A 22976-nucleotide genomic window follows, 5' to 3' on the forward strand; every position below is an offset into this window, starting at 1 on the left:
CTTCCTATGATGATAAGAGGCAGGGGCTGATCTCCCAGTTTGCATACTTCCAAGTAGTTTTAAACATCCTGTTTCTTCCAGACCAGGTCATTTTAATAATTGCTTGCCACTCAGGCAATTAAAGTCTTTTTCTAGATGACTACCCTTATCTGTATGGACCACAACTATACTTTTAGATTAGAAGTGGTCAGTCTCTGTCTTTTCTGTAGGTATTAGATTGCAGTCCCATAATCCTGCATTGGTAGCAATGTTATTGAAAATTCTGGTGGAAGTTGCAACCCACCAGCACCACCCTGCTGTAGATGTGTGCATGACCGTCTGTTCTGCATTGCACCATTAAAACAATTTGATATTGTTTTAACTGTACTCCTTCATATGGAATCTTCAGGTTTTTGTTTAGGGAGGTGTTCAGCGTGTCCTACTAGAGAGCTAGTTCGAGGGAGTAGACTAGAGCAATCTGGAAGATAATGTTAACTATTTCATCAATTCCAAGATTCCATAAAGCGAAGCCAAGGCAGTTAAAGTGGTATAAAACCTCACAACCTCCGAGGATGCCTGCCATAGATGAAGGTAAAACATCAGGAGAAAATGCTTCTAGACCATGGCCATATCGCCCAAAAAACCTATAACAACCCAGTGATTCTGGCCATGAAAGCCTTTGATAATACATGGTATAAAACTGTTCAAACCCTGCAAGTGTATATACACTGGTCTCTTTCCCACTTTCTCAAGTCTCCTAGCTTTCTGTTCTTATACAATAATAATAATAATAATAATAATGAGAAATAACTTGAAAAGCTGACACGATATGAGGGTTTAAAGATCGAACTGCAAAGACACTGGCATGAACCAGTAAAGGTGGTCCCAGTGGTGAACGGCACACTGGGTGCAGTGCCTAAAGACCTTGGCCTCCACTTAAACACAATTGGCGCTAACAAAATTACCAGCTGCCAGCTGCAGAAGGCCACCTTACTGGGATCTGCACACATTATTCCCCTATACATCACACAGTCCTAGACACTTGGGAAGTTTCCAAAGTGTGATCCAATACAACAGCCAGCAGAGTGATCTTGTCCACTGCGGACTCATCTTGTTGTATTTCAAATAATAATAATAATAATAATAATAATAATAATAATAATAATATAAAATGTTATTTATATTCCACTCTCTCTCCCCAAGGGGACTCAAAGCTGATTACAACAAAAGATGGCAAACATTCAATGCCAGATCCAATAGATAAATAGAAGCATAAAGCAACCCGTTAATCTAAATCCACGTCTAACTCTACTACCTGTATTTCAGTATGCTGCTGACTTACAATACATTTCCAGTGAGTTCCAAATGAGCAGCTTGCTTCAACCAGAACTCTAGCCTGATCCTGTCATTAACTACATGTATAGTCCTGTTTTGTGTCTGGTTTATATAGCTCTTTTGCATTTCAGTAAGTTTTTCCTTGGAGCATCACAATCCCAATGCTGTCTAGATTAATATTTGAAGACTTCTGGTATTTGTTTTTAGACCGGATTTGACAATATATAATCACATTCATGCAACCTAATTACCACTTAACATATTTTCACACCAACTTCAACATTCTTAGGATTTCTTTGGCTGCCCAGATGAACTGTGGTTTAGTGAGGCTTGAATGAAGCTTAACCTCATCGTACTATATAGCCAAAAGAGAAGTTTGGAACCATTTGCTTTTGAGTTTGGTTAACCACAGCTTACTGTAATATGTGGACCTAGAACTTTGATTGACAGTACACTCTCTAACACATATGCATCTATTGGTATAAATGCTTACCACAGGTGTAGTATTTCATGCCTCAAATGAAGCAAGGAGTGTCTACAAACATATGCTATAAATATCTTTTTCTCAGTCTTAAATTTGCTACAAGATCACTTCATCATGTTATTGATTTTGTTCCAACTGTATGCAACACTGTGAAAGTTATTTAACTCTGTAGATTACTTTTTACATTAACTTTCAAAAAAATTGAAACACCCCTTGAAACTTTGGGCTCCCAATTATTAGTGGTTAAATGGGGTTGCTTCAGTGTTTATGGTACCAAAGTTTATGGAATAGGTGCCAGGATCTAAGGTTTTGCTGCTCACAGAGCCATTGTGCAGCAAATATTTTGCTTCCGTTAATAATAATTTTCCTTTCCTTACTCTTTTGTTCTGTTTTCATAACCAGAACAGCAATCAAAATGCATAAAACAAAACAGTTTAGCCATCATATGATATACCATACACACATGCAATCTGAACAAGTACACAACCATAGAAATACACTTCTGTTTCCTTTGACTATTTTATTCCTTCACTTCTATATTATAATACAAAGCAACACATTCCAAATATTTTTAAATGTAAAATTTATAAAAATTTCCATTTTGCACTACTATTTGAGATACTACTTGGATTTTTCTGTGGTAGCGCAGCAGTTAAAACCTCTAGCTGCAGGAAATTTGCTGACTAGAGAGTTAGCAGATCTAATCCACGAGTCGGGGTGAGCTATTGACTGTCAGTACTAGCTTCTGCCAACCTAGCAGTTCGAAAGCATGTAATGCGAGTAGATCAACAGGTATTGCCTCAGCGGGAAAGTAAAAAGGGTGCCACATGCTGACATGCCACCAACTCGATCAGAGATGTCTATGGACAACAGGCTGCTCGGCATGGAAAAATGGAACAAGAGCACCACCCCATGGCTCGAGCTAAGCATCGCCTCTAGGTGCCGGAGATGGAAGGGGAAGGCCTTTACCTGTCTCTGTAATGTATGTCATTTCTTCACTGTGTAAAAGGCATTGAATGTTTGCCTTATATGTGTAATCTGCTCTAAGTCCCTCTGGGGAAATAAAGAGGAATATAAAGTGTATTATTATTAATGAGGTTAATAACTTTAACTGGGCCTCATAGAAGTTCATCTAAAGGGAATCAAACTTGATGAAATCTCACTATTCCTCTCTATTTTGATGGAATAATATATCTGACTGAAAAATATTATTTTCAATACCGGCATTTCCAGGTTAAGAAACTGGTTGTGTGATAGGTAGAATGGCATATTCTTTATGGTTGTTACTGTTCTTTTAGCTGTGGCATAAGCACAGAAAATCAGTTGTGCTAATTTGGATTATTACTAGCAAAATAATTTGGAAATAAAGGTCTTGTGTGGGGACGAGCACCCCTTGCAACTAATTTTGTTTTCTGAAAAACTTGTTTTCATCAAGAAAGTGGATATGTGGTAAAACACATATGAACTCCATTTCCTAACTAATTAGATTGACCAAATGCCCAGCAATTGCCCAATGTCAAGGCTTTTCTTTTTGGGGGGGAAATCACACACTGCCAGGTCCATCAAATCTATGGCCTGGCATGAGTTACAAGATTATATATATAACAGAGTTTACGTTTTATTCATCTTTGATTTTATGAGCTTCTTTAATTTATTCAGTTTTTCTCCTGCATATGTTAAAGTTTTAGGTTGTATTGCCAATTAACAGTAATCCAAAATGTGAAAGCATAATTCAGACAAGATTAAAATACAATGTATGTATCAACTCAGACTTTGCTCAACAGTCATGAGGAATGAAAGGCCAAATGAAACCCTTCATTTTTCAGCAAAGAACCTAAAAGAAAGCAAAATAGGTCTCATGGGCTAGATGTGCTCTTTGACTCCTGCCAAATACAATTGGTTAAATCTACCAGCTGCATTTTACCACTCACAGGACTAGTCTGTCATCTGGGGATTGTGAAATTTGCAGCCCACTGGACATTTCTGGACAAGTCCCATTATTAATGGTCATTGCATGTGTCCCTTCAGAAAGCCATAAGGTCTTTCACTCATATGCGCTCCATTTTCCTAAATGAGCAGCCTTGGCTTTATGGCCATCACCAGCTATTATATACATTTCCATCCTATCCTCTCCTGTCACAAAGGGAGAGAGGCAGTTTTTTCCAACTCTGTCTTCTGCAAGGAAAAGCCATTCTTCCCATCTATAACGTCCATTCCTGCACTGTATCTGCCTTATCAACTTCAGTGTGTGTGAGAAGACACAGGATGCTTCACAGGGGGATTAACTGTCAGTTGAATCATTTCTCTTACCCCTCCCACAAAAGGCAGCATTGCTAAAAGAAATTTAAAACGAACAAAAGCCTATTTATTTGGAGCTGCCTTTGCACTTCCATACCACCCTGACCTGTGACTTTACAATGACATACCTGTGAAACTGTACAGCAGGCATGTAGCCGGGGGGGGAGGGGGGGCTTGAGGGGCTTCAGACCCCCCCCCCCCCCCCCAAATTCTCATGGTGGTTCGCAAAAAGGCCTTACTGGTGCATTATTTAAACTGTTATGTTTATTCATATCATGATCTGATCACCATACTCAATATATCCCATATGCATGGGGGTATTGGGGTAATGATACAAAAGATTTGCTAGGGTAGACCCTCTTTCACTCAGACTCAGCCCCCCCCCCCCCCGAAACAAGCTCAGCCCCCCCCCCCCCCCGAAATGAAATCCTGGCTACGGGCCTGCTGTACAGTATGTTATTTGGTTCCATAACCCATCTTTGCTTATTATACTGCTCTTCAGGTTGATACACTGCTGGCCCAATTTCATTTCAAGACATTAAAACCGTCTTTAAAATAGGTCCAGTGCTTGAAAACCTTTGCATAAACAAATCTAAACATGTTTCTCATTTTATATTGTTTTCCAGGGAGTTCCGTTTTTCTTTAATTTTCTCCACATTTTCCCACATTTAATCCTTCTGGTTTTAATCATGTAGGAAATGGAGCATGAAGAAGCTAAAAAGATGGGGGGGGGGGTGTAAAAATGTCTTTTAAAAATAGGAGTAAAACATGGATCTTGTTAAGTCTTTTCAGACCAAATGCTCACCTCTTTTGTGGGCATTGCTTTTTATGGGTGTGTAGATAAACTGGGATATGAAGGGTCTGCCCTTCTTAGAAAAAAAGGATTCAAGAGTCCCAAATTTCACCACATAGTGCTTGACGGAAAGCAAATTTACAGAAAATAGTTCATAATAAAGTCTTCCATTGGCTTTGCTACTTTGGGAAGCAAACAGGCCAGAGTGAACCAGCATATTGACGAGGGAGCTGAGGCCAAAACTATCCATTCTGATATGCTGTTTTTGTTACATCCCTTCAGACCATCTCTGGTTTATGGTGATCTTGTTTCGTGGGTTTTCTTGGCAAGGAACGTTTGCCATTGCCTTCCTTTTAGAGTGAGAGATGTGACTTGTCCAAAGTCATTTAGGCCCCTTCTACGCTGCCATATAATCCAGATTATCAAAGCAGATCATCCACATTATCTGCTTTGAACTGGATTATCTGAGTCTGAGATAATCTGCAATTTATATGGCAGTGTAGAAGGGGTCCCAGTGAGCTTCCATGGTTCCAAGGACTGGAACGCAAGCATCACAGAGTCTTAATCCAACATACAAACCATTATGCCATGTTGGTTTTGTCAGTGAGTAAGGAACCAAGAGGGACACTGATAGAAGCCCAGATCAAAGGAAATTATTCTGAATATTTGGTGTTAGACAATTGGATATTAGGCTTTGGTTGCTCTGGTATACCTGATGCACTGAGCAATGGATTTACTCAGAACAAGAATAGGCCAAGTCCAGCCCTCCAGACTCTAACCAAAAGTATAGAGCATAGCTGAATGTGAGGAGAACTATAGTTTGCCCACCCCTGCTTTTAACCTTTTGGTTGAACTCAGAAATATGTTTCATCTATGGGATCTGTCTGCATAAAAGCAAAAGAGGCACACACACATATGAGTGCTTTAATGTGACATCAATCAAACATGAGCAAGCTCAAGGTCATGACAAATAGGTACAGGAACAGGGTGCACAGAATAGTACCCTCAAAGCAAACAGGAAGTTTTAATGCAATAGATAATTGTATTGATTTTAAATGTTTGTATCATTAGGTTTTTGTTTTTATTTTTTTATAAACCTTGTAGGATTTCTTACATTGGAGAAAGGCAGGAAATGAATGAATGAATCTGTTGAAATATATTTATGTGTAGGAGCTGCAGCTTCCCATAAGCTGGATATGGGGACAGCAGTCATTGATATTATCTCTATGTAGTAGGGTTGTCTAAATCTTGATTATATTGTGTAGGCATTGATTGGGTTGTGTAGGTTCTAATCTACATGATCACATTATTTTATACAACATCATCCTCATTTTATACTTTTAATGTGTTTTAACTATCTAGATTTTATTATGATGTAATTGTATATGTGGAGGTTTGTTTGTTTTAATTATTCTTTGGTTAGTCATTTAAGTTTATAGGTTTATATTGATGCTATTTAGTTGTTTATTGTTTGTTTTGTTTTGTTTGCTCATTTTGGCATCGAATGTTTGCCACTTCTGTTCTGCAAACTGCCCTGAGTCTCCTCGAGGAGATAGGGCGGATTACACATAAAGATTGTTGTTTGGGGACAATAGAATCATAGAATAGAATCATAGAATCAAAGAGTTGGAAGAGACCTCATGGGCCCTCCAGTCCAACCCCCTGCCAAGAAGCAGGAATTGCATTCAAATCACCCCTGGCAAATGGCCATCCAGCCTCTGCTTAAAAGCTTCCAAAGAAGGAGCCTCCACCACACTCCGGGGCAGAGAGTTCCACTGCTGAACGGCTCTCACAGTCAGGAAGTTCTTCCTAATGTTCAGATGGAATCTCCTCTCTTGTAGTTTGAAACCATTGTTCCGCGTCCTAGTCTCCAAGGAAGCAGAAAACAAGCTTGCTCCCTCCTCCCTGTGGCTTCCTCTCACATATTTATACATGGCTATCATATCTCCTCTCAGCCTTCTCTTCTTCAGGCTAAACATGCCCAGTTCCCTAAGCCGCTCCTCATAGGGCTTGTTCTCCAGACCCTTGATCATTTTAGTCGCCCTCCTCTGGACACATTCCAGCTTGTCAATATCTCTCTTGAATTGTGGTGCCCAGAATTGGACACAATATTCCAGATGTGGTCTAACCAAAGCAGAATAGAGGGGTAGCATTACTTCCTTAGATCTAGACACTATGCTCCTATTGATGCAGGCCAAAATCCCATTGGCTTTTTTTGCCGCCGCATCACATTGTTGGCTCATGTTTAACTTGTTGTCCACGAGGACTCCAAGATCTTTTTCACACGTACTGCTCTCGAGCCAGGCGTCACCCATTCTGTATCTTTGCATTTCATTTTTTCTGCCAAAGTGGAGTATCTTGCATTTGTCACTGTTGAACTTCATTTTGTTAGTTTTGGCCCATCTCTCTAATCTGTCAAGATCGTTTTGAATTCTGCTCCTGTCCTCTGGAGTATTGGCTATCCATCCCAATTTGGTATCGTCTGCAAACTTGATGATCCTGCCTTCTAGCCCTTCATCTAAGTCATTAATAAAGATGTTGAACAGGACCGGGCCCAGGACGGAACTCTGCGGCACTCCACTTGTCACTTCTTTCCAAGATGAAGAGGAAGCATTAGTGAGCACTCTCTGTGTTCGTCCACTTAACCAGTTACAGATCCACCTCACCGTAGTTTTGCCTAGCCCACATTGGACTAGTTTCCTTGCCAGAAGGTCATGGGGGACCTTGTCGAAGGCCTTACTGAAATCCAGGTACGCTACATCCACGGCATTCCCTGCATCTACCCAGCTTGTAGCTCTATCGAAGAAAGAGATCAGATTAGTCTGGCATGACTTGTTTTTGATAAATCCATGTTGACTATTAGCGATGACTGCATTTGTTTCTAAGTGTTTGCAGACCGCTTCCTTAACAATCTTTTCCAGAATCTTGCCCGGTATTGACGTGAGGCTGACCGGACGGTAGTTGTTTGGGTCATCCTTTTTTCCCTTCTTGAAGATTGGGACCACATTGGCCCTCCTCCAATCTGCTGGAACTTCTCCCGTTCTCCAAGAACTCTCAAAGATGGTTGCCAATGGTTCCGAAATGACTTCCGCTAGTTCCTTCAATACTCTGGGGTGTAGTTGATCTGGCCCTGGGGACTTGAACTCATTAAGAGCGGCCAGGTATTCCTGGACGACTTCTTTCCCAATTTGGGGTTGGATGTCCTCCAATCCCTCATCCACTCCATCTTGCTGAGGTTGAAGACTCTCTTTTTGTGAGAAGACCGAGGCAAAGAAGGCATTAAGTAGTTCTGACTTTTCCCTATCCCCTGTCAGCATTGCCCCATCTTCTCCTCGAAGAGGTCCTATCGCCTCCTTGTTTTTCCTTTTTCTACTGACATAAGAATAGAAGCCCTTTTTATTGTTTTTAATGTCCCTGGCAAGTCTGAGCTTGTTTTTTGCTTTAGCCTTGCGGACCTTTTCCCTACAGGTGTTGGCTATTTGTTTGAATTCTTCTTTGGTTTTAAACAAATTGTTGTTGTTGTTGTTGTTCTTGTTGTGTTGTGTAGGTATTGATTTTTGCAATTGTCATTTTTAGGGCCTTTTAAGCCAGGGATTATTTCCCATTCTTCTTTTGGTTCCTTGTGGCACAGGAAAAACATGGAGATTACTTTCTCCCATTATTTCTCCATTTTCCGATTTCTAGTGCAATCCAGCTTCTGATTTCCTAATTTAATTGGAGATAGGGTGATGGTCTCTGGTGCTCAAAACTCGCCCTAATGTGTTTCCAGATCCCCTACCATTGCTTCAGACATCATTGCCATAATTAAGTTGAGTCTCAGTTGTGAATAATAGCTTTCTCTGGTACTTGTATTGGTGCAGTCCATATGCTGCTCTACAGTTATAAAATTTGTTGCAATTTTCTTTTCCACATTTAGCTAATTAGCTTTCAAATGGTCATATGATCTTAGAGAAGGCAATCCCAGACACCATGTGTAGTCAGTGACCCCTGCTTTCCTGAAAATACCTGTCTGTTGAGCCACTCTTTATTTAGAGTATACCTGCTTTTAAAGTTTTTGTATAACCCATTGTTTATTCTTGAAACGGATATTTTACGATATAGAAAAATATGTCAGAGGTTTTTTTTCTCTTCTGTAATTAATGATAAATATGTTGTGTTTTATTTTTCAGGTCCTCCAGTAAGTACCATGGACATTATGCTTGCTCTTGAGACAACAAAGCTAAGGCTTTTATTTTTCTTTCTATGTCATTTTGCAGGAACAGCATTTTCAGTGGAGGTGTGTCTGGGGCATAAATTGATACCAGATGCTACTTTCCCCTCTGATTGTAGGCAAATAGTTAAGGAGAAAAAAGTAATTTGAAAAATGTTTATTTCTCTGCCTGAAGGGATTTGTGGATGTTTTAAACTTAGTTAAAAGTATTCTTTTTTTCATTCACATTTGTTTTTGGGGGAGGAGTCGTAAGTTGTTTTTTTTAATGTTCATGTCGTACTTATATTATAACTACAAATGTTAAATTGCCTCCCTGGCTTCTCATGTATCCAAAGAGGTAATTACTGGTGAAGCTGACTGTGCAAAGCTGGGATTGCCCAGATGAAAGTGCAGCATTTGGTGTTGGGAAGTGGGACTGTTGAGGTTATTGACAAAACCATAAATGGCACAGGCACTTCCACAGAATGGTCACATAAATCCCCCAGCTCCACCCTGCCCTATATATCTACATAGTAAACAGCTATAACATTACCAAGAGGTAACATACAAGAGAAGAAAACAAAGATGACTAGTTTCACGTATGCATAAAAGGGGCATGTATCCTTCATATATGTGTGTGTGTATTTTTGTATTAACATGTATGTGTTAATATGTATATACATTTTTATTATGGTCCAAAGACCCTTATTACACTGTAAGGAATAGAAGATTCTTCTAAGGCAGAAGGAATGGCAACATGACAAAAATACCTGGGCTCTATTGATTAATGCCTCAATGCCTATGTACATATATATATGTAAATTTGGAAATAACTACTAGAATTTGCATTTTACCAAGGTCAATAATAATAATAATAATAATAATAATAATAATCTTTATTTCTATCCCGCCCCATCTCCCTAAAAGTACTCACAACATAAGTAAATGCAATAAACAATATATCTAAAATAAATGATAAGGTATTAAAAAAGAAAAAACAAAATAAAACAAAATAAACAGATTAAACAATGAACATTAAAAACACTAATTAAAAATACATTTAAAACACAGTGGTTCCAATAGATTAAATAAACTAGATAAAAAGCCAAAATATCCAAGTATATCCATAAAACTATTTTCCTGTAGTTGGTTGATTAGAAGAAGAGCAAATAAAGTGGAAGTGAACAATATGTTTACACTTGGTTATCCAGTGTGAGCAATAACATAATATTGAAAGAATTGAAAAGAAATGTTTCCATAAAGAATGAAAGGAAATGTCATGCAAAATCGAATGCATATTAATTTATCATTTTACAAAGAACTTAAAATGTCAATGCAAGGGATGTCTAGTTCAGGATTTTAAAATTTCTGCAAATTAATGCAATAAAATATGTTTGTCAATATGTGGCCAAGTTATTTATGTTAACTTTTAAAGCGGAAATATATATATATTGTAATCCTCTTGTCATTTGTAGGACCTTGGATATTCTTTCTCATTTGACTTACTTTCTAAAATTGATTCTTCAAACCAGACTTTTTGTTTCATTTTGCCTCCCATCAGTTTCACTCGGTGTTTATGTATGGGGACTGACTTGTAAGGAAGCTTTTCATTTACCTCTGTATGATTATTCCTTCCTTACTTTTAAAGCCCATTCCCTTCCTGATTCGTCAAGGTGTGGCTTTGAATGTTTAAACCCTAAATGTTGTCCCCAAACTCGCAAAACATAGTATTATGTTAATGTATAACATTTAAGACTCTTCCCTTCTTGTGAGTCCCCACCTCCACCCTGCCCCCCTTTTCTTCTTTCAGTCACAAGAAATTGATTACTACTTATACTACATAGCATCAGGTTTTGCTGAAAATTCATTCTTCTCCCCATAAGCCACTGGAGTGCCTTGTTACTTTTTGTTGTCATGAAATGCGTTCACGTATTAAATATTAGACCTTGCGGTATAGAAATTATGGCTGCTGGATTAATGACCATTCTTCCTGTAGAATGAGTGTACTGTGCAAAAGGGCTGGTTACAGAGGATATTAAAATTGCACGCTGAGTGGGTAATTTCTGCTGACTGAAGGATACATTTACCATGCACATATAATTTAGTACTCACCATATCAAATGTTCTAAAATACTCCATATGGTTGAAGCCATGCAGGATCACTGACATAGGCAGGCAGTCTGGTATTTATGTAATCAATTCTTATTACTGCTGTTGTGAGTATTATTGTCACCACCACAAATGAGGATAAATTGGGCCTTGATCATGGACACATAAGAAATGAGAAAAGGGTGGCCAAACTCATCCCTGTTTGTTTGTGACTTAAAGAAAAGATGCCTGAAGAAAGTGTAACTGAAAGGGATTTTACCCCACACCATCAGCCAGTTCCCAAATCAAGTCATTATAACGGCTTTTAGGATTGGAAGAACCAGGGTGGTATAGTGGTTTGAATGTTGGACTATGATTGGTAGGATCTTTTGGCCTTGGAAACACACTGAGTGACCTTGGTCAATTCATACTGTCTAAGACAATGGTTCCCAACCTGTGGCCCATGGACCACCAGTGGTTCACAAGAACAAAATTATGATCCGCGGCCTCACCGTTAATGCACTGTTGCCTTGAAACAACACGGCAACAATAATGACTGGTCTTGTGAAACCCTCTTATAGTTCTGAGGCAATGGGGATGTCAGGAGGGGAGACTACCCACAAAATATTATTACTACCATGTCAGCTCTAGAATATTAAATATGGTTTTCTGTGGGCAAGCAGATGTGACTACTGGATGGTATATTTATTTATTTGGTTTACTTTTACCCCGCCCTTCTCACCCCGAAGGGGACTCAGGGCGGCTTACATATCCAAGGCACAATTCGATGCCCGTAACATACAACAATAATTGTTCTGTATTAGAAACTAGAGCTGATGTGGTCTATCTAATGCAATTTTCTGAATCTGCATTTCAAATAACCAAACCAAATCTAAAGTTGACCAAAAACTATTTGTAATCCTTTTGGTTCTAATGTTGTAGAGTAGTCCCTGGTCAAAGAGGTCCCTGGTCAAAAAAAAAAAAAGACTGGGAACCACTAAAAAGCAATCTAGCCAAGAAAACTCTATAGTAAGTTTGCCTTAAGGGTCACCATAATTTAGAAGATAGGTAAACGCAAAAAGAGTCTATCACTAAATGTTTCTTCTACTGTTAAGTATTTCACAGTTGCAGCTGGCCATAATCTGGTGATGGTACAATGATTTGTTAGTAGGTGTAAATTGAATGTACAGTACTCCCTTATTTAGTATCCACTAAAACATTTACTAAAGTGATACCCATTACTACATATTACCTTCAGTCCTTTCCATGACTATCTCAAAAGTTATGAAAGAAATTGTGTGGGTTTCGTAGTACACAGCTGAATTTATTATTATTTTCAAGCGTGTGTAAGTATCTACTGTAGTATAGTTCAACCAGATACAAAGTTTAACCAAGATGAAACTCTTTCTGCCTTACTTATGCTTCCATAAATCTAGTTCTATGCTTTATGTCCATGTTTGACGGTGGGCCAGTCTATGCCAAAGTAAAGGGACTAAGGTGGGTGACGGGTGGTGCTCCAGATATTTGCTGGACTGCTAGCCCCATCAGCTCTAGCTGCTGTAGCCAGTAGTAATGGTTTAAGAACTGTAGAAAAAAATCTGGAGAGCTACTGGTTGCTCTCCACTGCTTTAAAAATATTCTTCTCCTTCCAGTTACTCATTTCCTGCTGCCTAGTCACAGTTCAACAAGAGGAAAAATACAAGGCAGCAGTCAAATGAAAAATCTGGAATAAATGATGTGAAGGAAGAAAAACTCTAATTGCTTTCAATCAGCATTGCTGCAGAGCTCTAGGACTTCAAAACTTGGTTTCCATTATGTTTTTGAACTATGCTTCTCAAAATCCTTGATCATTGCCTGTACTGGATGTAGCTGAAGTCCAACAACAAAGGAGAAACTAAGTCTGGAGACCACTGTGCTAGCAAATCAAATGCTGGGATATTATTGTATTTGCTTCAGCATTAGCTAACAAGTTATATTTTAAATTCAGTCCCAATATGCAGATTGCCCTTGTTTCTTCAAAAATTCCCATGCATTAGAAACATGCTAATACGGTTCAATGGATGTATATGGTTGGAACCAAACTCAGGAGATCAAATGTTGGGAGCCACAACATTTACAGAATCAAGGTGGTCTTGGGCTAATCATAAGCCTCTTAACCTATTTCACAGGATTGCTATGAAGATAAAATGAGCTAAGGATATACAGTGAACTCTTGTGTCATCTGTTCTCTGCTCAGAGAGTGGAGAAAAGGTCCAGAGAGCTTCTGTTTCCCACTATGTTCGTCCTGATTTTTTAATTAACTGTGATATCTTGGTGCTATTAAGTGCAACTGACTTATTGATCTTATTGTTTTCCTTATTTAATATCACAGGGGCAATCAGGACGAGATGGTTACCCGGTAACTTTGCCATTCCCTTTATTTTGCAATCTTTTCTCCAAACTATGCCTCATGCTCAATCTCGTAACCTTCTCTTGCTCTGTCTTTTTCTTGCCCTTTCAATCCTTGTCACAGTTAAAACAGATATTTAATACATATAGGCCTCAGTTGATTTGATTTGTTTCAATACATGAACAAATAGAGTTCAACTTTGCAGTCCTAGCTATGATATGAAGCTCTATGAACACAGGTGTACATGGCATCCTCTTGTACACAGAATTTCCAATTCATTTCAGCTTAGGGACTTCTATGTGTACATTCAAACAATATGTTTGAAACTACCCCCAGTGAGGAAGGTCTTATACACAGAAGGACCATTTGAAGCAGGTACGTGAGTTGACACCCCAAAAAGATTTCAGCATTTGTTTCTTTGTAAAATGAGAGCTTCTCCTGGCAGTACTCACATCTAGAAATGATTACATGATCCATGGATATTACAATATACCTGACTGGGAATATATCTGACTGGGAAAAATGATCCAGCTGTTCTTTTCTTTAGATTATTTGCATGGACATCTTTATTTATTTACTTGCTTAAATCCTTGTTTATTGAATCCATACCTCACATTTTCCCAAGATAGGGTTCAAGGCATCTTACAGTAATTTAAAACAAGATTAAACTAAAATTTCCAAAAGTTAAAAAATTAAATGACATTATTTCAAAAACTGTTTAAAATACATTTTAAAACAAAGTTTTGAGTGCTGTCGTCTGAGAGCTACCTTCCACAAAGATCAAGTGCTGTTTGTTCCCCATTTCTTAGGTACTGTGCAGGAACATTTCTTGGAATGTGTGCTTGTAGACCTATACTTGTATTATGGAAAGTTTTTTTTAAACTTCAACATTTTCCAGCAAATGGTAGATTACAATTTATATCTGTGGAAAAGTCAGTTGATCTGCTCATATACCATATTCTTTGCTGATGGGTTTGGCATGTGAAATATTACCAAACATGTACCATTTCTGTGATATGAACAGTGAGAAATAGTAAATCATTCTTGATGCCTGTATTATTTTGTGGTGTTTCCTCCAGATGTATTAAACTATTTTTAATATGCTAGGTTGAATTTAACTAGAAGCCATCTATATATCCTGAAAGCACTAGATCTGATCTTGGAATCATTCAATACATTTGATCTTGTAACATGGGCAGCTCTTGAGGCACTCTTGGGGGGAAATAGACCTTGACATATGCGAGTTGTAGTTACTGGGATGTATAGTTCACCTAAAATCAAAGAGTATTCTGAACTCCACCAATGATGGAATTGAACAAAATATGGCACACAGAACTCCCATGACGAACAGAAAATATATATCAGTGATTGGTTGGGGGGGGGGGGCAAAATACTGTTTGCTTACCATTGAAAATGGTAAGCAAACAACAGAGCAAACCACAGACCACCTGCTTTAATGCAACCTGAGCCCTGTTACATGCACAATGGAGGACCTTCTTGCGGCAACACCAGAGGCACTCCAAGTGGCCAGATACTGGTCAAAGGACATTTAATCAACTACCAAGTTTGCAAAATTTGTGTTTCCCCCCCCCCCCCTCTGTTTGTTTGTTTTGTTCTGTTAGAAATGTAATACAATGGTATGGTTGCTGATGACATGATAAATAAATAAATGCCATTGAAAATTACCTAGGGCCGCCTCTGTCTTGGAAGCAAGGTGGAGTCAGCCCTGGATAGTTCTTGTATGCAAGGTCATCAGCAAATACCAGGTGCTGTAGAATATATGTCAGAAGGAGGAGGTGACAAAATTACCTATCAGTATTCCTTGTCTAGGGAAACCTGTGACATTTATGGGATTCACATAAAATGACCAGCAATGTAAAGAAACACATACACACAAATACCTTTTAACTTTATGGTGCTTAGCTCTAAGAACCCATACTTAAGATTGCTCTCTTAAAAGCTGACACTTTACAATTCAAGTGTTGCACTATCATGTAGTCTTTATTTTTTAAAAAAAAAAACAAATAGTGAATAATATCAATATTATTTTCTCCCCCCCCCCCCCCCAAGAAAAGCTTTTTCATTTAAAAAAAACTATCTTCATTTTAAAACTTTGTGTAGTTGTCTTATAAACAGGAAAAACTTCCTGCTAGTAAAGCTGTTCAACAGCAGAATACAGTATGCTGCTGTGGAGTATAGTACAGGTTCCTTCTCTGTAAGGAAATGTCAACCTTGCTCTTTTACTGTCACCAAAATGCACACCATCCCCACCTCCCGAAGCAATAGGAACCAACAAGAAAATAATCATGAATTTCATTGCCTGCATATTTTGCCAACTAAAGTGGAACCTTCCTAGTGCCATTTCTGGAGTGTGTAGCAAACCAGATATGAAAATAGCCTTTGTTGGGATGATTTATTGTGAAAGAGAAGAAAAGTGATTTGTGTTTCATTAATGTTTCTTGTAGTCTTCCTTCAGCATTATTTGTGCCAATCTCTAGTCATTATTCATATACCTAACAGAAATAAAACATGGCTTGGCTGGAATAATTTCCTGTGCAGCGCTGAGTACTCAGAATTCTGATAGTACTTAAGAGAAACATTTCTGAATCTTAATCATGAAGGTAGGCATGCTGGTTCTGATTTCAGGGAGAGTGTGTATTTATCTACTTTGTTAGATTTATGGATTGTTTAAGAATGATCCATAGAAAATTAACGGAAGCAGGGGAATTAGCTGCATGCAGGTTGTTACTTTCCAAAACTCTGAAAAATTTGAGCAGGTAGCCATCATCCTTCAATTTACCTGGCTCCATAGACACATTTGTGGGTTTATTAAGCTGTTCTTTATACTTTTACAGAATGGCAACTATGGCTACATGATGAAGATGAGGTTGTGAAATTCAGGTCAGGAAACTAGCAGAATAATTTCAAATCTATAGCTCTCAGCAAGCAGTAGAGAAAGTTATTTCTCAGCCTTCCCATGATCCATAATCTCTGCCAAAAAACCTGAAGTGCAGTTTTTAAACCCCTCCCCCAAATACAGTTACTAGAAAGAATCTTCATGGGCAGTATTGCAATATCCCTTTCCTTTCAGGTATTTAGGTAGGTGGTGGGTCACCTTTGCAAAAGAAAAACATTGTGACCACTTCATGTTTGAAAAAAAAGGCCAAATGGGGCCAGAATCAGATGAGATGGGTACTAAAATGCCCATAGATATAGCAAAATGATTAATAGCACCTTGCAGAAAAAATAGGGTGCTGTTGGAAACTTTAGAGGCAAATGTATTTTGGGACAATCAAAATTTTGAAGGCGGGAGCGCATAGGTATTTGGAAATGGGAAAGGGGTACCTATCAGATTCCATTGGGGGACAACTAGTTGTCCAGTCCTGCTCTAAGCTTATATGGGCACAAGTTATTCTGTATATGGGAATGGAAGATGGCAAGGTGAGTCTATAGCTTTCTTGCCTTCCCTGCCCCACAATCCAAATGCAATTTAAGGAAAAGTATCTTCCTATAAAAGCTTTAAAAGCAATTAGGTAATTTGATAGAACCTGCTAGGACTTTAAGATCTTTCAGGGAGGCCCTGCTCTCGATCCTGCCTGCATCACAAACACCTTTGGTGAGGACAAGAGACAGGGCCTTCTCAGTGGTAGCCCCTCAGCTATGGAATGCCCTTCCTGGGGACATCACATTGGCTTCCTCCCTCTTCACATTTCGGAAAAGAGTCAAGGCTTGGTTGTTTGAGCATGTGTTTGAAAATGCAAGGTAAAAGACATAGAAATTGGAACGACTGAACGACGAGATGGGACAATGTTTTTATTAGGAGACGCAAATTATGTATGCTTTTAGTATTCTTGTTACATTTTTATATTATGTGTTAATGTTTTAAAATGTTTATGGTGTTTTTGGGAATCGAATTGTTTCCATTGTAAACCGCCCTGAGTCACCTAAGGGCTGAGAAGGGCAGTACACAAATATAGTAAAATAAATAAATAAATAAATAGGTCAGGAGGCCTGGGGGCTATGACAGATTTACCTATGAGCACTACTGTGCCTATCCCAGCATTAAAGTATATGTTTCCTTGGAAGGAGAGGGTAATGGGTGTATGTCCCACTTGTTTTCTTTCCCCTCTGCTCACATATCTAGGGTGTGTGCTAGACAGTGGCCATTGTCTACTTCATGCAAAACCTTTCTGTTGAGCAAATGTTCAACTAGCTTTAGAATAATTTCTGGACTGTCAGTTACTCAATGCATCTATGCACTTTAGCAAGTAACCAAATTACTCAAAATATTACTACTTTCTCACAAAACAAAGCAGCATTTTGACTGCAGAGTTGTGTTTAGTTGACCTTCCAACAAGTCTGATTTACAAAAATTGGGTGTACCATATTTTTTAAAAATCTTGTTAAAGTTAGTGATGTAAAACAATAACATACCTAATTACAGTGGGCTTTGCTTTCTTTTTAATTGGTGTTCTCCTGCGGTGTTTGTGTTTGTTGGTTTCCCTGAGTAGATTACTTGGTGTTTTGTTTCATCTTGCTTTTGTTTTGCAACTTGGTTTACAACTGGAAATAGAAAACTGTACAAAAAGTAACTTGGAAAAAAGGAGCAACCAGTGGAGCTTCCTTTTGTCACTGCATTTATGAGAACAACTTCTTCCTGCCGCTTTCCCCAATTGCCTATTGGCAAAGGTATCCATTGTTTTTGCCTTCAAGTGTTCTTGGAACTGCTGAGGAGCAGCGGGGAAAGTGTTTTCCTTGTCTCTCTGAATCCTCCAGGGACTCTATGAGAAGCACTTTGAATCTATCTAATGGCCTGATTGGATTTTAATTACAGAGAATAGGGTTAGAAGGTCAGTGACCTTGCTTGCTCCTCTCTGTGCCCTGGAGAATGAAAACCATTTGAGTTTAATTTACTGCTTGGTGACCTCCAGACAGTATTTCTCTGTGTCTAAAAAGTATGCCAAGACAATTCCTCAGGAACTGACTGCACTTCAGTTGTGCATGCTAAGCTACAATGGGATTCAAACTACCATTGCATTTAGAAATAAGATCTCTGAAAGCATAAGCTATTAAAAACTGCAAAATACACAACATCATTGAATATCCTATGTAAAATTTTCTTCTACAAGAATAGCACATGTCTTGGTGGGAACACAGCTGTCTTTTGTGGTCACAGGGCAAGTGGAAGTTTCTGTCATTTCTCCACTGCCAGCTTCATTCATGTGTTTCTGATATTGAAGAACAAGATGCAAATATGGTTTTTTTTTTGTGGGTCAAGGATGGGTAAGGAATGGTTGAAGACCACAAACAAACATTTGAACCACAAAAGAAAGGGGTTGTTTAGGAATGCACTGACCCTTGAGATAGAAAAGTTAAATTACATAGAGGTAGGATTTGAATCAGGTTTACCACATTCAAACCAGTGCCGTAGCCATTCTGTATGAATGTATGTACAGTATGTATGTATGTATGTATGTATGTATGTATGTGGAAACATACTGATCACTGGAAACACTAGGAAATCATATCATTTGCTGCATACTGTCCTGGTGATGAGAGAAACCCTAGAACAGGTGACTTTAAAACAAGATATTATTGTTTCAAGTAAGGATGTATTCTGTCTTCCCATTTTCTTAGACATGCTGGGAAAGATTAATGTGCTCATTCTCCAGGTGGCAAAAACCATCTCAGGAGTGCCAGTAAAGACAGTGGGATGAACAATAGCAAAACATCTATCTCTGTTCGTAATCAAACTCCCTGATGTTTTAGCAGTTACAATAATTCATAAGATGATGCACTGAGCAGCCACCTTTTAATGGATAGGAAGTTGAACTACTGATCCTTGCACGTGTCAGAAATAGATACCATTGTGTTACTCTCTCTAGGTTGGCTTGCTCTTTTTGAGGTGAATAAAGCAAGAGCCTTTCATATACAGTAATACTTTGACATACGAGTTTAATTTGTTCCATGGCCAAGCTAGTAACTCAATTTGCTCGTAAGTCAAAGTTCCTCATTGAAATGAATTGAGATGCTATTAACTCATTCCAGCCCCCCCAAAATCACACCATTTTTTTGGTCAATATCGGGGAGTTTGCTAAGGGGGAAAAAGAAGGCTTCCTCCTCCTTCACTTCCTTTCTTCCAAAAGTCTCTCAAGAGGGACCCGCAACCAGCTCATCAAAGCCTCCATAGCTACCCATCAAACCAAACAAAGTGTGGCCTGTGGATGGAGGTGAAACACAGCCTACAATTGCCCACCTGTTTTCCCTCTTTCTTTCTTCCTCCTTCCTTTTCTGCTCTTTCCTCCTCTTCTCTCCCCCCACCCCTCAAAAAACTTTCAAGTTGGGTCACTCATAAGTCAAGGTGTCACTGTATCTTAAAGAGTATAGCAGATATACTGTTCCTGACTGTGGGTAGGAATGCAGAAAATACCAAGAACTGTAATTGTGAACCAGATTGGGATTTCTTTAACCTTCCAGTGACTTTCTGGCTAGGAAAAATTCCTTCACTCAGTCGTCTCTGAGCCTCAGATGTCTGTGAACATTAAGCAGGGCTGAGAGCAACTCTTTCCTCCAGTAGATGAAACGCTATCCAACGTACTGAATCATTTGTCAGACTGCACTCAAAATTTGAAACATTTCTATAGCTAAAATGTAACTTAACCAACATGTTAATATTGTAATTTAGGGGTGGTTTTCTAGGGGGGGGGGATTTCCAAGCACTAAGAATGATGCATTAAACATATAGCCCCATTTTCCATTCTTTTTTAATGCAATCGTAGAGTTGGAAGGGACCTCATGGGCTACCTAGTCTGATCCCCTGCTAAAGCATTGTCAGCAGGTAGCTGGCCAGCCTCTTTTTAAAGAGGTCCAGAGATGGAGAGACCACCACATCTAAAGGCAATTGTTTCCATTAGTAAACTCTTCTTACTTTCAAGAAAGTCATTCTGATATTCAGTTGAAATCTATTCTCCCATGACTCAAAACCACTAGGCCTGATCCTATCATCTGGACCAGTAGAGAACAGGCCTGTCCATTTTCCCCTAGATCAGCCCTTGTAGTATTTAAAGAGGGCACTTATGTCATTCTTTAGTATTCTCTTCAACAAGCTGAACTTTCCCTCTCCCTCAACCTCCCCTGACATGTTTCGTTTATTTATTTATTTATTTATTTATTTATTTATTTATTGAATTTATATTCTGTCTTCTCTCCAAATGGGATTGTTCTCCATAACAGAGAGCATCCTTGTTGCCCTTCTTTGAACCCACTCCAACTTGTCTATTTCCCTCTTAAAATGAAGCACCCAGAACTGAATGCAGGACTAAGCATGTCAGGAATATAGTAGGGCTGTTACTTTCATTGACTTGGAAGCTATGGCACTCTGTTCTTATGGTGAAATAGAGGTGGCTACGCAAGGAATAGAAGAAAAAGAATGCTATGTTGTGCTATGTCCCAAAACAGTGGCACTGGAAGTTAATTTGTTTCCCTCAGATGCTCCAAGGGCAGAAGGGAGTAAGTAGTTCAGTCTCTTTATGGGCTGGAATCTGATATCTTTGCTTACCTTGCTTAACCTTTTGCCATCTTGGATAAGCTCTGTGTAGCTGTATTGAACTATTTGAGCTATGACATACAAGTCAGCATAAATAAGAGTGTCAGAATCTAATTCTATATTTGGGATTCATCTGCAGGCCCTAACACCTAACAGACAATCCCTGACTCAAGTTTAGTTGCAGTTGTAAGTACATGGTTTAAATCTCACTCACATAAGTAGGGCTTCGGTATATACTTCTTGTTATTTTGGGTAATTAAAGAGTTGACTGCCCACACTGCATTTTAATGATGGTCTTACCAAAACCTCAGCTATTCTGTCTAGCTCTGTGTGTGTGTGTGTGTGTGTGTGTGTAGTCCTTTCTTGATTTGTGTTATGTTTGCGAGTGTCCCTTGTCCATTTTTCCTAAGCCTAAAGGCGCCCTCTAGTGATATGCAACTTGCAGATACTTGAGCATATCTGTATGTTCTATTATTTTAGGCAAGTGAAAAGATAGTTATTTCCAGTTCTTTGTGTACTGATCTGTATCTACACTTCTTATTATCCAACCACAGAGGAGATGTGAAGCAGATGTAGACTATGGAAACAAGAGGAAAACTTGGGCTATGCGGCAGATTGGCATTACCCATTTCCACAGGCAGTGTTCTGGCTGTGATGTGGACATTTCCTGCTCCAAGGCAAAAAAAGAATGACTTGACATGGAGAAGATGCAGTAAATATAGATTTTTAGGTAGTATAGCTAGCTATGTAATACTTGAACTTGTTTGCCACTTTTCGTCTGTCCTATTGCTTTAAAACAAAGTGAGAAGAGTATTCTGAAATGTGCAGATTACTTAATGGTCTTTAGATAGAATAATATGTCAGACCCTATTGGCATATAGACTAAGATGAAAATGTTTAAAACGTGATCTCCAAAGACCTTAGAGTTTAATTGGCCAATTAGCCAATGTTATTAAGAATTATAGAGTAATCAAGAAGGTTGGAAAATTTGAAAATGGGTGCAGGGCCATCAGAAAATATACAGCAGTACTAGCAGCGCAAAACATAATGAAAATATACCACAATTCACCATATAATAGTCACCACCATGCAACAGTAGCATCTCCATTTTTAGGGTGCAAACATTGATATTTTAGTCTTCATCACATAATAGTTGCAGCCTTAGTTCATTCAGTCTTGCCCCCTTGGAGTTACAGGGCTCCACTTGGTTGCCAGCTGAGTGATGTCCCATAGGGACAGGTGCACAGGCAAATGAAGCTTCACTCACCATGCGCCTGCCACCTTGAAGCTCCCCTGAAAACCTGAACAATAGCTGAATTTATTTTCACCACATAATAGTCACACACACCCCTTTTTCAGCCAAAAAAAGGGGGGGAGTGCAACTACTACATCGTGAAATATGGTATTTTTAAACTCAATGCATTATGTTTTTGAAGTATTGATGGTGATGTTTTTTTCCTCCTACTTATAGAAATTAACTCATAGGGTTTCTTGACTCATTTTATTTAGAGGTGGCTTACCATTATCTTCCCCTAAAGCTGAAAATCCTGGTCTCCCTGTTACCTTAGTCCAGCACTCAAACTGCTGTGCCAGACTGTCTCTGTACAATACACTAATCATGCAGTAGTTAATACCGTAATACACATATATTGGTATTATATCAGATGGGATAGAATCAAATACCTCTTGTTCTATGAATTAAACAAATTGTTTTTGTAAGCCACCCTCCATTATCATTGGCTGGGGCTGATAGCAGTTAAGGGTCCAACATCTGGAATGGCTCAGTTCTGCACACCTGATTAAATTCCGCTGATGTTATTCGTAATGCTTTACCATGAGAATGCAGTTGATGGATTTAAAGGGCATATATGTTGA

The 22976-nt window shown here is 38.8% G+C and overlaps 1 protein-coding gene across 1 annotated transcript in view; it reads left to right on the forward strand.

Moving 5' to 3' along the window:
• Positions 1 to 12619: 12619 nt before the first annotated feature.
• LOC132768920 (collagen alpha-1(III) chain-like) overlaps positions 12620 to 22976 on the forward strand; it is a 106521-nt gene continuing 96164 nt past the window's right edge. The window contains exons 1-2 of the mRNA XM_067464802.1: positions 12620 to 12649; positions 13538 to 13564. Of these exons, the coding sequence (XP_067320903.1) occupies positions 12620 to 12649; positions 13538 to 13564 (57 nt within the window). The remainder of the gene's footprint in view (positions 12650 to 13537; positions 13565 to 22976) is intronic.

This window comes from Anolis sagrei, chromosome 2 (assembly GCF_037176765.1).
Source record: "Anolis sagrei isolate rAnoSag1 chromosome 2, rAnoSag1.mat, whole genome shotgun sequence".
In the NCBI taxonomy this organism is placed as follows: Eukaryota; Metazoa; Chordata; class Lepidosauria; order Squamata; family Dactyloidae; genus Anolis; species Anolis sagrei.